A 17,525-nucleotide genomic window follows, 5' to 3' on the forward strand; every position below is an offset into this window, starting at 1 on the left:
AGTCACTTGGTTTTGAACGGAACAGGAGCTCCAGCCATCCATATTCCCAGAGGCCTGCTCCTTCTTTCACTACTAGTGGGCAAGTTATGGAACTGAAGACCACTGAGCCACCTACATGTTTGCAGTCAGTCCTCTTTTCAAGAGACTCCACTAGCAAATGCCAGAATATTCCTGAAGAGTTATAGAAGTAACTGCGTTCAGCAAAGAGATCATAAAAATGAGAGCAGGGACGACCAGTGGGTTTATTACGTCTCAGGAAAATAAAACAACCCCTTCCCTTTATTTTCTTGCTAGTAAATTGAGTGTCACAACCAAAGCCATGAATCATTTATCTGCGAATGCCCCCAGTGTCTGAGTTGGACTCCTCATTTGCTGTGTGCTGGCACTAGGACATAGGACATAGTCTTGCAAATCCTGCCCTGTCAAAAAGCTTCCTGGCACCAGTGGGTATGCCAATATGCCACAGAGTAGGATGCAGCAAACAACATGTTCTGCTGCGTGAGGAGGAACAACTAATTCCAACTCTGTGGCTTGTGTTGGCTGGCAAGGACAAACAAGCAATGCATTACAATGAAAGTATAACATAACTCTATCAGTCCAGAGAAAGAGCCTACGTGGCTCCTTCTCTGAATAATGTATACTCCACAGAAAATTGTTGCCAGTGGCAGGGGGCCTTAACAATTGATTCCGGGAAGGTTGCCATCTCCCAGAGTTCCTCGGCATTAAATGACATGTTGTTACTGACCTTAACGCATGTATTCTGAATTCTTGCCCAAACTGGTGTTTTCTCCAAAAACCAGCATTTTTGTGTCATTACATGGGAATCCCAGCTTCCATTGTGAAAGACAGAAATCTTAGCTTTAAAAGATGTGATTATAAAACACGACTTAACATCTCAAAGAAGCAACCTTAACCCCATCTACAAACATAGTAATTTTTAAAAGTCTTCCTATGTTAGGGAGCCCAATAAGTAATTTTTAAGTGGGTTGGCAAGGCTGAAGTCTGGCTCAATTGTAGTTTCTTTTGGAAAAGCCTATTATACAGATACACTTCCCTACCCCCATTTCAGTCATCTCTATTGCTTTTGTGGGACACGGGGAAGGAAGGAGCTATCTAAAGGTCTTTTCTACTGGAGATCAAAGAATGCCAATGCTTTCATATGGAAACTATGTATAGAAATTTAGTACAAACTGCCACCTCAGAGCAGGGCATAGGCACATCCTGTACGTGTCCAACACTGGCTTCCTCATAACGAGGCCCATCCCTTCAATACAGACAATGGAGTGTTATTATTTTAGGGATAATCTGTCTGAACTGCCTTGGTGGTCAGCTCCTACTAGGGCTACTTTCCAGCAGTGGACACAGCAGTTGCAAAACAGTCAGCAGGGAAGTGTCTATCACAGCAAGTCTTTAGAACAGAGAAGTGTTACACGGCAGGTGTGAGATACGTATGGCTGAACCTGCCCGGGGATGGGGAGATGGACTTCTGAGGCCACTTCCAAGGCCTATGCGCAAGAGGCAAACCTATCCCGAGAACATGCACTCTGCCGAAGCCGTAATCAGGACCATTTCCAGGAGCTTGGGAGTCACTTGGTTTTGAACGGAACAGGAGCTCCAGCCATCCATATTCCCAGAGGCCTGCTCCTTCTTTCACTACTAGTGGGCGAGTTATGGAACTGAAGACCACTGAGCCACCTACATGTTTGCAGTCAGTCCTCTTTTCAAGAGACTCCACTAGCAAATGCCAGAATATTCCTGAAGAGTTATAGAAGTAACTGCGTTCAGCAAAGAGATCATAAAAATGAGAGCAGGGACGACCAGTGGGTTTATTACGTCTCAGGAAAATAAAACAACCCCTTCATTTTCTTGCTAGTAAATTGAGCCTTTATTTTCTTGCTAGTAAATTGAGTGTCACAACCAAAGCCATGAATCATTTATCTGCGAATGCCCCCAGTGTCTGAGAATGCTGTTGGACTCCTCATTTGCTGTGTGCTGGCACTAGGACATACAAACGTGTCTTGCAAATCCTGCCCTGTCAAAAAGCTTCCTGGCACCAGTGGGTATGCCAATATGCCACAGAGTAGGATGCAGCAAACAACATGTTCTGCTGCGTGAGGAGGAACAACTAATTCCAACTCTGTGGCTTGTGTTGGCTGGCAAGGACAAACAAGCAATGCATTACAATGAAAGTATAACATAACTCTATCAGTCCAGAGAAAGAGCCTACGTGGCTCCTTCTCTGAATAATGTATACTCCACAGAAAATTGTTGCCAGTGGCAGTAGCCTGAAGCATTGACTTCGGGAACTATTGACTGCAGCCAGTCGGTTAACTGCCACTTTGGAGTTCAGGGCATGAGAAAAGAAGGAAAGTCATCTTTTGGCCAAGGAACAGTACAGAAGTTCCAATTAATTTTTCTGTAGACAGTTTTCATTCTCCTTTGTGCACAAGGGGCACAAGAGCAAAATGCATCTGCAAGTTACTATATGCTCTAAGCAATATAAAACTGTCAGTGGAAACCCTCAAACATTAGTAATTTTCCTCTCAAATGGTTTTAAGAGCTGAAGAGTTTTGGGAAACAGATGATCTGTAGTGTCCGTTTCTTCTCACCTCTGCGTTCCAGAATGCAGCATGCCTGGGCTTGCACAGCACACAGCAATGTTATCCTCAGGCCAACAACAGAAGAGGGCTAGGTTGCACAGATTGCCCTGTCCAACATTTGCATTGTTTCTGCCCCATTTTCTTTTAAAGATGGTTCTTAGGAAAAGAACCCCCATTAACCCTTTCCTGTTTCTTCTCAACAATTAACAATCCAATAGTGGATCAATTTGACCTTCCTTAGAAATCATTTGACCTGTACGGCAAAGTTTGTTTTGCATAAAACAGTTTCAGTCATACAACCATTTGTATCCCCCTTGCGCTTGTGTTGCTAATAAAGGTTTATATTTGGCATGGACAGACAGCATTGAGTTGTTCTCTGTTATGAGCGTAGACAATCCTGGTAGGCCTCAAAAAGGAATTACAATCTAGTAGCACTGCAATAGCCTGTGAGACCCAGCTACCAGATTAGCTCAGCCCGGCCCAACTCTCAGGCAAATAAAATACTCCAGGCAATTGCTGCAGGAACCTCTGGGGTTCCAGCAGTGGATCAAGAGAGAGAGTACTTCTGTGGAGAACACCTGCCCCACAAAAGCCAAACAACATTGAGTAGGGCCATGGCAGGCACAAGTTGTGGTAGGACCCCATCTGTTTTTGTGAAAGCACAGACAGAGCAGAAGAGCCCATCATCTGTGAAGCAGTACACATGCCAGGTTGTGCAAGCCATGACTGAAAACTCAGGCATTATTATTTTCTGTTGCTTGTAACCATCCCGTTTCTATTGACAGTGGGGGAGACAGAAGCCACAGAATTACTGGGGGTGCGGGGGGGAGCAGGACAAGAAAATACACAACCTTAAGTAGAGGAAGAACAGTAGTCTGTGTTCAGGATGGAAGAACAGCATATGCCACGACACAGGCCTGTGCAGGGACATTGCTACAATGTCATTTCTGTTGTATGCTTCTGGAAACTGCCCTGCAGAGTTCCGTTTCGCTGTGGTCCCTCTTCACGTCAGTTCCACTAATTTTGAAGTGCAAGATTAAAATCAGGTAGCAACAGGGCTAGGTGGGAATTATCTCAGAATACAGTGAAACCAAACTATTCACCCCATCTGTAGGGACATCTGCTTCTCCCCACCTCAGCTGGGCCCCAAGGGGAGGAGATAAGAGTAGCAACTGCTACTACTTCACCTGAAGGGAGGGAAGGGAGAATCCTTACTTGTTCTGGTGATCGGAAAGAGCAGCTTTAGGTTTTGGGAAACAGAAACCTGGAAGTAGCAAGAAGCAAAATACTGTGATCTAGTTAATAGCCCCAACAAGACTCATCCTCATTAGGAAAGGACTATGAGACTGATGAGAGCCCAAGGGGTCACACTGACTAATTTGCCAGAAGCAGTGGTGATTGCCCACTGGGATGGGTGGCTGTACATCTCAGCATCACGAGAGCTGACAATTTCTTGAGGTTACAGTCCAGAGCTGACAAACTTCAAGACAACTCCTTGCTTTAGCCCATCAGTAGGTGGTCCCTACACTATCAGCTCTCCATAGCTGACAAACTCAAGCCCTGCTGCTCTGAACACCACTGTTACTAAAGCACTATTATGACTTTAGAGCTCCTGCCTGAAGGATCCAGTAGTACATAAGCACTTAGTATGACAGGGGAACATTTAAAAATGCTCCTCAGTGAGGTCATTAAAATGGAAAGAAGCTTCCACTATAGTTACAGAGTCAGAAGACAGAGTGGTCCGAGAAGCAAGCTAGCTGGCGCAGAGCAGGTCATGCCATTTCACTGCTCCATGCTTCAACTTTCACAGCTATCAAACACAGAGGACAGAAGTTGTCCTCTATAGAGATTACATAAATCTACCGATGGAAATTCCAAAGAAAAGCTAGGGCTTATTATGTAAAGATCCTGCCCTTCTACCACATAGGGCTACTTCAACAACAGTCCTTTTGACCCAAGGGCAAGACACTCCTTTCCTCTATACGAAGTTTTTTCTCCCAGTTAGGACTGCCCTTGGATGTTTTGCAGAGTATAGAACAGCAGGTTTTCAACAGCCTGCAGGATCTTTAAATGTTACCATTTGCTAAAGAGAGATCACTGGATTATATTTGCTCTGACTCAGGCTGCCATAAGGGTGAAGGGACAGCTCCATCCATTATGCATGTCCAATAAAACATCACACAAGTGAGAGAAGATAAAAGATGCAAAACAGCAGGTGAGCCTGCTGCTCCTATCCTAATAAGCTGAGTTAGGCAAGGGGCAAGCTGAGATGGGGAAAAGCAGAACACCAGCAGCACATGGAAAGGTTCCTGCCTGGGCCTTTGCATGTGAGCAGCCTGCGTGAGCAATGGCCTCTTCCAGACTCTGCATACCAGCAAGTGGAACATCACCTCCGGTCCACATCTTTCAGCTGTGCAGGACTCAAAATAGCATGGTATTCTCCACAACAAGAGGGAAGTGTGGCATTTCCACTGCTTATTATGGAATGGCCAAGCGCTCACAGCACCACAGATCCATGGTTCAGACAGATTCCTCCTACTGCCCAGTTCACAGCTGCTTTGCTAAGTCACAGCCATCTCCGGGATGACCGTGCCCAAGAAGTCAGGGACAAGCAATGCCTCTTGAGTACAGCTGGGGTTCGCTGGAGCTGTTACCTCTCGACACCTTATTAGTGCAAGTTGTGGTTCTTCTCATGCATGTCTCCAGCTCCTCAGAACAGGAGGTGGTTTGTGAGAAACTGCTTGGTAGAAGAGCAGCAGCAGAGCAAAGGCAAACAATGCCTGGGTCTACTTTAAAAACACACCTAAATGGGAAAGGACGTTGCCTGCTCCCTAATTCAGTTCCTCCATCTGCAGTTCCTGCACTGTGGTCCTGCTAAGAACTCAGAAGTAATCACTCGAGCAGTTGTAAGAAAAGGCCAAAACAGAGACTGAGCTCAGCTATTCTCTCCATCTATGACCTCAGTGCTCCTTCACAGCCACCCATAAAGCGCTTTAGCTAGCGGAGAACATGGAAACTGGCAATGGAAGGCCAATGAGCAGGATCCTGGGCTCTTGCTGTTCTGGTAGCTTCCTCAGCTAAAAGCAAATCATCCCACCACCTTCACTCAAGCCTACAGCCAAGCACATCCCTCCACAGAACCCAGCCTGTACGCCCTTTGCTGTCTGGAAGCTTTGACAGAGATGGGAAAAGAACAGTCTCATCTTCATTAGATGCCCGATTCCAGTCAGAGAAGAGTTTGTGCTGATATTAAAGATGTCAGTCTCCACGTGACTTGTTATAAGGGATCCTGGATGGCAGCGTAGTGGGCAGAGGAGTCTGTTCCAGCAGGGTCTTGACACTGCGAGGGGCTGCTCTGCTGCTGTTTCTCAGGAAAATACAGTGTTTTGTGAATCAGATCTTTGACAGCAGAAACGTCGCCTCTTTCTACAGAAAAGAGAGAAAGACAATTGTTCGGGATTCTCAACAGGGAGTACGAAAGCCGTACTTCCTCAAGAAGTACCCGGAACTCTAGTTCCCAGCACATCACCTGCCAGCAGCCCTTCCTCTCTTTATTCCTGTACGTCCTTCACCCTTTCTGCACTCACCCACACCCAGCTGCTGCAGGAGACTTCCAAACTCTGGGTCACAATCCAGGATTTTCAACAGGTTGGTGGACTCCATTCTCTCCAGCTGCACATCCCAGTAGATGTAGATCTTCTGATTGAAGCTGACATAAACCAGGCAGGGGCTGTTGCTTCCTCCTTTGCATGCATAGAGGCCTGCAGAAAGCAAAAGTGTGGAGATCCAACTACTTCCAAAAGGACAGAGAAAACAAATAGGTGACTTCTCATGATGAGGTATCAAAGCTGTTAGCAGAAAGCAGCGAGCACCTGGGGTGAGGGGCGCAGACATGGACTTTGGTATATGAAGTGCCTTTGAGACAATCCAAGAAAGTGTCTCTAAACTGTTATTAACGCATAGAGCTTTGGAATTTGCAAGCTGCTTCTTGCAGGTTAGAGAGGGGACTGAGCAAAGCCAAGGCTCAGGCTGGTTCTGCGGGGCTCCTTATCTCCACTTGAAAACAGCTTAGAAGCCTGCAAATTAAAAAAGCAGTGGGGAAGACAAGAGACCACTGTAACACTCCCAAAAAGGACAGGAAAAAAACCCAAAACCATCACAGACAAACCTCAGCATCACCTCCTCTCACCGCTACTTTTCCCAGATGCCACCAGAGGAAAGGCTATCTGGGCCTTCTGCAGTATACACAGGGAAATTATTCCCCACTGCAGACAGACAAAGGATTCCAGGTCTCCCAGAGAGGAGTAGTAGCTTTGAGGGAGAAATGCTGTGAGGGCTGCTCAGCATCACCTCCTCTCACCGCTACTTTTCCCAGATGCCACCAGAGGAAAGGCTATCTGGGCCTTCTGCAGTATACACACAGGGAAATTATTCCCCACTGCAGACAGACAAAGGATTCCAGGTCTCCCAGAGAGGAGTAGTAGCTTTGAGGGAGAAATGCTGTGAGGGCTGGCTTTGCAGTCAGGCTCCCCACCTGCACAGAACGCACTGACATTCTCATCTGCTTGAAATCTGGCAACAGTCCGATTCTGGTCGATGATGTACGTCTGACCATCCCATGCACAGGCAATCACCTCCTCATGTCCATTGCCCTGCAGGAACCATAAGATTGCATATTAGCATGGACATCAATTATTCCCAGAGGCAGTCAAAAGTCTTTCCTGCTTGTTCAGAGACAGAACACTAATGTCTGAACAAGGTGTCACTTTTGGACATCTTGTCTAGACATTTTGCACTTGGAGACCATCTCTCTCTCCTCTATTGTAATCCTTATGTATCATAAGAGCTTGTAGACAATTGGGGTATTAGCAGTGTGCAAAACCATTCAACTTTGCAATAAGGTAAAAGAGCAGCTGGGGGACGAAAAGTTCATAGCAGGATCCTGGGTTCACTAGGGTCAAACAGGCAGACACAGCTCAACCTCTTGCAGGTGGACAGACTGACATGAGCGCAGAATGCACCAGCACAGTCAGAGCACTCTGTATGTCATCCTGAGATAATCCCAGTCTTTTTCAGCTGAGTCATACTCCCTCTGCCCTTCCTAAATTCATATACACAAAGCCATGTTGAGTTTTTGTCTTCATCCCTCCCGGCCCTATTCACAGACACTCACAGTAACATCCAGCTTTTCCAGAGCAAACAGCTGGTGATCAACCTGCACAGACCAGAGCAGCTTGTCTGCTCCCTCCATGAGTTTCAATGTCCCTGAAGGGGGGGAAAGAAAAAAAAAAAAAAATATTGTCTTGAAGCTGTTAAAAGGGAGCAAGATGTTTGCTAACACTGGGCCCTGCACACTCCTTCAACACTTAGGGTCTGCAGGCAGAGGGTTGGGCCCATGGTACAGGCTGTGGTTGTTAATAGGTAACACAGTCTCAGTTTCAGGAAGGACAGCAGTCCTTTATCTTCTCATCAGTACATCAGCAACTGGAAACAGAGAGGAAAAATGGCAGCAGCCCTGCTAATTGGATTGTGCTCTAAGACAATAAGAAAACTGCCCAAAACAGGCTCCCAAAGTACAGTACATAACAGATCTCACATGAGACAGTTAGTAAACTGGAAGCTTCTCACCATGTCCCACAGATCATGTGATCTCAGGACACCATGTTGACAAGTATCAGCTGAGAGCTGGCTGGCTAATAGCACGGGCACGGCCTCTTGGCTGCTAAAACCATACTGGACACTTACCTCACATACTGTTTTTCTGTCATCCAGAGATACTGTGATAGTACTGGGGGGGAGGGGAGGCCCGTGAAAGAGTGGAACGTAAACATGAATCTATCCTCACAGTGCCCTCCAGCCTCGGTAAGGCTCACGAGTGAGCCACAGTGAGGCAGGAAGCCTTGCCAGATGCAGAAGCTTCAGAGTTCAGGCCCAAAGAATAATCAGAAGTTCCCTAGCAGGACATCATTGGGCAGGTGGACGTCTGGCCCAAACAGGACAGGCTGCCTATCTGGGAAGAGAAAAGCACAGCATCTTGTCTCCACACTGTTGTTTTTCGGACAGAAACCCTGCGTTCAGCTCATTAGATTCAGTCCTATTGCAGCCTGTCCTATCATTTCTCAGTCAGGGGCACAAGCAGAAAAACATGGCTCCAGGTCTGCATGAGGCCAGCTCCTCTCTACCAATACTCAAGTTCCAGCATCCATTTCCTTTACTGCTTTTGGAAACAACCCAAGTCCCTTCAAGTACAAGGACACATCTCTGCTGTGGTTTAGAGGCTCCCGTCTACATGAATGGCACTGCTGAATTGGCATCTCAGTTATTTGACCATTGAGTAAGCAGGCAACTTAGGAGTGAGCAGATGACAGTTCTAGTCTCTCTCTCCATCTCAAGCTTTCAGTGTGCCTTTGGGCCAATGACCTAGCCTCTTCATTTTCCCAGCTGCTTGCTGCAGCATGGCTTTAATACTTCTACCCCCATAGGCCATGAGACCATACAAGCAATTAAAGTTTGCAAAATCCTTTGAAATTCACAGATGAATAGACGGTACCAGGGGAGAGATAAAGGCAGATATTAGTAACAGATAGAAAACACAACAGGTTTCCTGGAGAGAGCAAGCCTGTGCAATATCAGACCAATTCAGTAAGGAACAGAAAGACAGGCTCAGCTTTAATACGTTTCATCATATCCTCAGATACAGGCATGTTATCACTCACCTGCTTTAGGGGGAACTTGCTCACAGTGACAACTCTTACCTTGGCTCCTGTCTTAGCTTTCATGCCTTCATATAAAATATGTCAGCAGAAGGAGTCTTTGAGTCAAATTCTCTTGCCTGACCCAGGAAGCGTTTCTGAAGCCCGGCTCCCTCTTCTTTCAAAACCAAAAGCACTGAGCCCCTGGTTCCCTGCTTTCAATTAGTGACAGGCCTTGGCCACCCCACCGGCCTTTCTTCCAGGACTTACCATCCAGAGTACAGAGGGCAAAGAGACCTGAGCCACTATTCTCACTGGAGCAGCCTGTAAGTGCAGAAGAGAATTACAGGAGTTGATGCCGGTTTATGAGCATTGTTCTCTCCCTCTCCTGAAAAAAAATTCCAGAACAAGCTGATCCATCCCGCCTCCTTATTTACCTAGCCTTGACCCTTTGCTTAGCAGGTATCTGCAGATTCTTGCAACCAATCATACTTCATGCTGGCTTTTATTTGTAGGGCACTGGCATCTCAAAACCCAAGACCTTTGGTTTGCACTGATCATTTTTATCATAGGCATGTCTGGTTCTGCTGGCTGATCCTAGGAGTCTGTCCGTACCACATATGCACTTGCAGGCTGATGGCAGTTCCAATTTTAGTGGACTGCATCACATCCTCTCCAGGCTACAGAAATGCACAAGCATGGGCAGGACCATCACAAAGGACAAAGTGAAGAACAGCTGCAGCCAAACAAGAGTATTACAACTGTACCCTCGCTGTTTCTTTCAAGGACAGGAACATGGCCTTCGGCTGTTCTGGGAAGGTGCAGGGGAAAAAAAGAGAGGTCCCGCCAGAAGGACAAAGCATCCGTCACATTAGCACAAAAGCACCTCCATGGCAACTCCTGAATGAGTCTGTGGAGATCATGCTACCAACTCTATTGTTTTCGCTACAGCAAAACTGCACAGAAGCTGTGATCCTCTCCCAGCAAACACTGGTAAGATACTAGAGAGCCCTTGCTTTATGAGCAGATTAGACATGTGCCTTCATGCTCATCTACACACTCAGCCCTGGCTTTCCTAGGCTATGTTTATACAGCTGTGAACTTCCCACAAGCAGTATCCTCCCCAAAGGCTGTACATCACAGTTGTGTGCAGGACAGCACTGACGAATGTGACTAGTTAAATCTGAAGAAGAGACTCCCCTGACCACTGGGCTGCTTCAGCTCTTCAGTACACTCTCCACCTAACTACCAGTCAGAAAAGACATGCAAGGTCAGGTTTTGAAAGTGATACCACACTTGGAGGGAGAGGACTGGAGCTGCATTCAACTACAGCTGCATTTAATCCTTTCAGTGACAATGTAGGAGACACACTGGCTCCCTGAGGTCTGCAGGAACCCAGGAAACCTGGCAGTCTGGGACAAGCCAGCAGAGCTGAAAGCAAATAGGCAGTTTCTCCAGAATGACGTAATACTGCAAGCCTACCTCCACGGTCCATAGACAGCTCCAAGCTACAACATCCTGCACACTCCCAGGACACAGACTACCCTATTTCCACAGATCAGCTTAAAGCAAACAATCAGCTGGTTGAGTGCTCTGTTGCCGCTAGCTGACATTCTTCCAGACAGGCTCTGATCCAAAAGATCTGCTGTGTTCCCCTTACAGACCGGTCAGCATGGCACTCTTCAGCTGTTTCATTACTGATGGTCCAGCATCAGTGGGCTTTTCAAAACCTTCTCTTTATCCCTTATTCTGTGTGTCTTCATTTTTCACAGACACCTCTCATTAGATGCAAGGCTTTGTATGCAGTGAAATAATTGATTTCATGCTCTTGTTGACCATGTTGCTCATAGCAGCATCCGAGATGCTGAAAACATGGCAAGCTTAGGAACTGGGGAGGAAGGGTACTCTGGGGAAGGGGAAGAGGAGTGGTTTCAGTGGATTGCTCTTCTCCCCCAGCTCTAATTACACTGGACAGCCTAAATCATTCTCAGACAGCACTGCAGGGGGTAATACTTGGACAGAGCAAATGAAGCTGGATTCCAGCCAGCTGCAGACGAGAGAGTGATCTGCATTGGGAATTTTCTGCCTTCTTGTATTATGCCCACACGCTCCAAAGGGGAGTGAAAGCTGCTTATTCTCCATAGGTACCAAAACAGGGTTCAGCAGGTGCACCAGGCACAGGTCAGAGCACAAAGCAGTTACACAAGAGAAGCAGTGGCAGTGTGTAAGAAAAGTCTGGACACAACAGCGGTGTGTCAGGGCTGAGAGGAACCAGCAGCTGTGGAGAGTTTAGATACAACAGCTGAACAGAATACATTGGAAGGAGACAGAGGACAGTGATATAAATGAAATATGGAAGCAGCTCTGGAGGGGTTGGGACTGCGTAGGTGACGGAAGAGCACACTATAGCTGCCAGGTATCGGGAATCAAATGCTGAAAAGCACAAAAGCAGGAATAAAGATGAGGCTGTGGAACAGAAGAGATGCATCTAGGGAATACGAAGAGGGCATAAGCTGCAGCCATGCAAAAGCAAAGACCAAGGACATGTGCAGGAGCAAGGCATGGCAGCCATTCAGGATGACTAAATGCAGGCCAGTAGAGGCTGCAGAAAAACTGTTGTGCTAGGTGAAAAGTAAGAGCTACCTAGGGAAGGACAAAGGCTATAAAAAGTTCAAATGCAGATATCCATCTGTCTTTCTTTGGGAGCTGACTAACAGAAGCCGAGTTCCCTCAGTTCTTGCAGCTGCCTCCCACTATTATTTTTCAGCCACAGGAAATCTGACTTCATGCTGGACTGACATACTGAAAAACTATCAGGGGCAACTGTTGGGCCAGAGACCCCAAGCTCCTAATCTCTCACCTCGACCAATGCTACCAATTAGATGAGTGGAAACATTCTTGTTGTGAATCCGTCCAGATGTTTGGTGTAGAATAACATCTCGAATAGGGGCCTCACTAGGGAAAAGAGAGACAGACATCAGTGGAAGGTTAGGGAACCATGCCTGGGACCGTGCCAGAACAATCTCAAGAACAGCGTACTCCAAAGCTCTACAAATCCAAAGATTGATAGAGTTTGTGCACAGGTTAGCCCTGTAACAGTAAAGACCAAGGAAAAGAAAGCATGCCACCCCAGGTATGAAAGGAACTCGCTAATGTTTAAAAAACAAAACCAGAATGATTTGATGCATCAGAAAACTGGAAAGAGCGCAAAGAAAAAAAAGAAAAAAGTCAGTAAAACATGTATTCCAATCAAGGAAAAAAAAAAAAGAAAAAAGTCAGTAAAACATGTATTCCAATCAAGGAAAAAAAAAAAAGAAAAAAAAAGAAAAAAAAAGAAAAAAGTCAGTAAAACATGTATTCCAATCAAGGAAAAAAAAAAAGACAATTTTTATGATTACTGTCACGTAAGCCTGGCTGCTTTTCACTCAGGAAGTGTCTGCCTGGGGTTGAACAGGTTGGTCAGAGATCATGCCTGGACCTGGCTTCTGGCTATGAGGGTACCATTCCACTGAAGTCTCTAAGACATCAAGGAGACTTGCCCAGCTGCCCTCCTGCTGCAGTTTTCTGGGTCTGCTTTAAAGTCTCACAGAATACCACAGAAGCACCTGAATTCCCCACAAGGGTCCCTCCAGCACCAAGGACAATAACCTCACTGCTCATCTCGATTGTTCTGGTTGCGATTTACAGCACTGGCTGCCAGGGTTCTCATTAGGAAAACCTCCAATCACCTCACCTGGAAGAAACAAGTGAATGAACCCAAAGTGTCATCCTGGGCTTCAGACTAACTGGGCTTGGCCCAGCCTTTCAGTTGCTATCCTTCCCACCATTAGACAGGTCACCAGATTGCCTACTACTCTTTCTCTGGAGATCTAGGTGGCTCATTTCCCTGCCTTAATCCCCAGTACTGACCCCTCAGTGAGCTGGTTTTGCCGGTCTCCTTGCCCATCCCAAGGAGAAGAGAGTGGGATACAAGGAAAGCAGTACTATTCATCTTTGTGATAGAGGCATGAAGAGTGTTCATGGAAGCTTGGATGTGGGTGTGCTTAAGTCATGAACTCCCAGCAGCACAGCAGGTCACTGAAGCAACGACAAAAGACAGCACCCCCCCAACACCACCCCCTCCTCAGAAAGGTGGTGTGGTCAAAGGTGCCCCCTTGTGACAGGCATCTACAGCGGACTCTCCTCATCTATCCCATGCAGTAATGCTCTTCACCTGCTCGGGGCAGAGTTGTCTCTTCCCTCTGTCGTGGCCTGCTGCTCGGAGTCCCAGGTGCACAGCAGAATCGCATAACCGCAGCCTGGCTGAGACACCATCATCTCCGGTGAGCCATCAGGGCCTGGGTTCACAGAGAGGCTGTCCACCTATACTGGCAGAGGAAAAACATGGATAGAGTTGAACTGAGAACTTTAAACACCTCAGAAGGGTTCACTGTGCTCCTTGTACCTAAACTTGAATATGGCAGATCTTCTGATAGAGCTGAGCAGGAGCTGAACAAATTCAGCTAGAAGCAAAATGTCCAAGTTATAGTAAAAGGTTATGTTTCCCTACCAAAAGCCACTTAAGAACACGCTAGTATTTTCCATTAATGCTCTCTAGCTGGGTGAGAGCAACTGACTGTTTCCCAGACCAACCCACCAGCTGCTCCGTGTGTATAGGAAAACCACTGGGCAAATCTCCTTTCAAGCCATCAACACGACAATTGCTTTGTTCATAGGACTGAGATTTTTTGCTTCTTCCCTTGGGAGAGCCACCTCTTGAAGACTGTATGACAAGTTCTGCTCTGAACATCCTGTTTCCTTACCTGACCTTCTAGCAGCCATTTCTTCAACAGGAGTAGCTGCCCAGAGACATGGTCTGAATTCTCCGACAAGTCCTCCCAGCGGAAGGCACGTACCACCCTGTCAGTGTAACCCACCACCAACTCACACTTCCCATCTCCATCTGCAGGGAATACAAGAAGACAGATGGGCTCTCAGGCTTTCATAGCCCCAAGACCCCCAACATTCAGAAACCACTGTGCTCATTTCCATCAGGTAGCATCCCTGAGGATCCCAATCCTGTAATGAGAACTTGCACTTCAGGAAAATTCCTGGAGTTCTTGCTTCTCTCCTCCATGACTTGGCTGTGGTTTGTTAGAGCACCTGTTTCAGCAAGATAGTAATTTCCTTCTGTGAGTCCCACACACGTTCTCTCTCTCTCTCTCCCCCCCCCCCCCCACCTCATACCCACAAACTCCCTCACCCTGCACTCCCACACCAGCTTCCCGGCTCACCAATGTCACTGATCAGCATGACCTTGGTGTTGGCAGGAATGTGCTGCTTGAACACTGGCTTCTGCTCTTCTGCTGCTGCCAACTCATGGTGGCCTGAAGCATCTGAGTGTTTTGAAGTTGGAGAAGTCAGGTCAAAAAGATGAAACCAGCCTTCTGCACTCACTGCCACCACGAGATTCTAAGAGGGAAGAGAAAAACCTTTTGATTTTTCCTCTTTTAGAAACTGCGGAAGCTGTCCCACAGCAGGGCGAGGGAGGATATGAGGGTAGATCCATCAACATCAATGACTGCTACAGAGGGAACAGGAGAAGGTTTTTGGCCAGCATCAAAACTACTCAGGTACTGCAGGGTCGAAACTTCTTGTTCATCCTTGTCAAACTAGGATATCAAGCTGATGTGTGCACGCAATCCCCAAACAATGTGTGGCTTTCTCAATGCTCACTTCAGCTCTGCTCCCCACTGGAGCACACATAGCTACAGTATTTTAGGCAGGGTGCCTAAACTGGGACTTTTGGACTCAGCGGTCCTGGTTTAACCCCCAGAAATAGCAATCCAGCAAAAACTCCTATTAGACCCAGTGGAATTTACTTGGGAGTCTAGACTATTCTGTGGCTCAGTCTTGTTTAGATGACCTTAAATGCACACAGCCAAGTGACAGAAGGGCCATAGCCCACAGCAGGGACCAGCACAGAGCAGGGCACAAGCCACTGAGGAAAAGGAGCAACCATCAAACCACCAAAGCCTTGCGGCACTCACACAGGGGGACATGCAAATCAATAGTGCTTTCTGAAGATAGGATGGATTTCTTTGCTCACTAAAACCTGCATATGGCTCACAGACAGATACAGATTATACGTAAACAGAAGGACAGTTTTAAAACAGTAGCGCTAAAACTCTATGAGCAAGGGCAGATCCTGGAGAGAAAGCACCTGCAACCTGTCTTCCTCCACACTCAGGATATGACATGACCCTAATCTCCTAAGCACCTCCCACATGTCCTACAGACACAGCTGGGAAGAGTTTGGCCGCTCTTACCTTTCCTTTATTGCACACATCTCCCACGCCAACACATGTGAGCTGCAAGAGAAAAGAAGGCCATACATGAGAGAAGGCAACCCAAAACAGCACTTTGGGATAAGCCTCTGCCCTACCCCCTCCTCTCTCATAAACCATCTCTTGAACTCTAAACAGCCTTTTCAAGGACAAAGAGAGCAGAGTCAGGGACAGAAACACATCTGCCACACAACTGCCCAGAGCCCTGGGGCAAAATCCACAGTGCACAGGAGCAGGGTCAAAGTAGGACAGAAGCCCAGTTCCTGTGTTTGTTCAGTACTTTGCTCATCACTTCTCGCCCATGGGGCTAGCTGGGGGCAAAAGCAGGGCCTTGCATAATGACATGAAAGGCATCAGAACCAGTTCTAGCTGCCATTCCCCTCTGGCCTACCTATTCCTAGGCAGTGGTCAAGGACAGCTGGCTGCACAGACACCAAAAGGCCCAACCATTTAAAAATTTTGTCAAGAACTGACCATTCCTTGGCAAGATCGCACAGCCCAGGGTTTGCTGTCATCATTCTTGTAAACATAAAGTTTCCCGTTGGTGTCTCCCACCACTAGCTCATTCAGCTGTACAAGAGAATTGTGTTAATAAGAAGAAATTCACAATTACACTAACAGTATTCCCACACAGCAATAATTACAGAATTCCTATCTAAAAATCCCTCTGTGGGAAGAAGCAGCAAAGCAAAACAAGAGTTAAAGAGACAGCCTCGAATCAATAGAGGTGGTCTGGGAAAAAAATCAAAGCACTAATTTTACTCTTGCAGATAAAAGAGCTGGAGTGGCTCCTTAGAGCAACATCCCATTATCCACTGCTTCTCTAGCCATTGTTTCAAGTTGCGTCACTGTGTTTTAACACCCTGCTCTGCTAATCATCATGACCCCATCTTCCATCCTTCAATCCGGATTGACTTGATCTTTCTTGAACCATCTGAGGAAGATGATGGCAACGAGGAAAATGTAATGATCCAGGAAGAGGCTGCAAGAACACTTACAATAGATTTACACTGGATGGTCAATCTCACTGATGAAGGGATAAAGGTCTTTCAGAATGGTGATTATTTCTTTAAAGAAGACTCCTAAAAACCAGCAACCACCCCGGCTGACAAGCCCATTCCTACTTTCCCATCTTCTGCATCATGCCTCTGTGTATTGAAATTGTGTGCATTTCATAAATCCCTGCACACATTACCCCACGCAACACAACTTCTTATGGGAAAATTTGTTTTATCATCCACTGCATTGCTAGCCATGACACTTTTCAGGATAGGTCTGTAATAAAATTTGACTGTTGAAGAGAAGAAGGGACAGTTTACATATACCTGGTTAAGCTAACCTCTTCCTCGTTACAGACAAATCAGACCCACCAGAAACAACCATTTGTGGGGCCAACAGCAACATTCCCGATGCACATCCATCCATCATACAGGTCACGAGACATTCAAACTTGGCTCTACCCTGTTTGTGATCCACTGTACCCCAGCAATGCATTTCCCCACACCTCTACATCCCCACCACCGCGACAGGAGAATGTCTCTCTTTGGGACCAAAAGTTAACCTCCCTACTAGCTATACATCATCCAGGGCCCATGCCAAGGGCGCCGAGCACGTCTAACGGTGATGGAAGCACTGACCACCGCAGCCCAGAATCACTGAAAGATTCAGTTTGCAAGGGACCTCTGGGGGCCATCTGGTCCAACCTCAGCTTCTGACATTGCTCGAGCGCCTGTCAAGCTCCAAGTCCCCCCAAGGGCGGGAGCCCCACCACCTCCTCCAGGCTCCTGCTCTGGTGCCACACCATCCTCTCGGTGTTTCCCGCCCCGTTTCAGCCTCCTTCGCTACGACCTGCGACTGCTGCCCCTTGCTCTGCCGCTGCTCATCTCGGAGGGCGGCCGGGCGGTGGG

At 47.0% G+C, this 17,525-nt stretch overlaps 1 protein-coding gene across 1 annotated transcript; it reads right to left on the reverse strand.

Moving 5' to 3' along the window:
• Window positions 1-1,888: 1,888 nt before the first annotated feature.
• On the reverse strand, window positions 1,889-16,759 carry ITFG2 (integrin alpha FG-GAP repeat containing 2). The gene is made up of 13 exons (XM_019475026.1): window positions 16,743-16,759; window positions 16,534-16,600; window positions 16,093-16,188; window positions 15,601-15,642; window positions 14,566-14,743; window positions 14,095-14,234; window positions 13,506-13,654; window positions 12,153-12,247; window positions 9,563-9,616; window positions 7,774-7,865; window positions 7,135-7,252; window positions 6,188-6,361; window positions 1,889-6,026 (listed from the first exon to the last, which is right to left on the reverse strand). Exons 1-13 carry the CDS (start codon window positions 16,757-16,759, stop codon window positions 5,878-5,880), a joined length of 1,371 nt encoding a protein of 456 aa, XP_019330571.1. The 3' UTR covers window positions 1,889-5,877.
• Between the last annotated feature and the right edge of the window lie 766 nt (window positions 16,760-17,525).

Source organism: Aptenodytes forsteri, unplaced genomic scaffold (genome assembly GCF_000699145.1).
Source record: "Aptenodytes forsteri isolate BGI_AS27 unplaced genomic scaffold, ASM69914v1 Scaffold286, whole genome shotgun sequence".
NCBI classification, from domain to species: Eukaryota; Metazoa; Chordata; class Aves; order Sphenisciformes; family Spheniscidae; genus Aptenodytes; species Aptenodytes forsteri.

Bases quoted from the DNA above. Each gene is read 5' to 3' on its own strand.
- ITFG2 (XM_019475026.1), bottom strand. The intron at 12,248-13,505 runs GTGAAGAGCATT...TCTTTTCCCTAG, and splicing joins GACAACTCTGCCCCGAGCAG to TGAGGCCCCTATTCGAGATG. The intron at 6,362-7,134 runs GTGGGGAGCCTG...TGCTTTCTGCAG, and splicing joins TGTCAGTGCGTTCTGTGCAG to GCCTCTATGCATGCAAAGGA.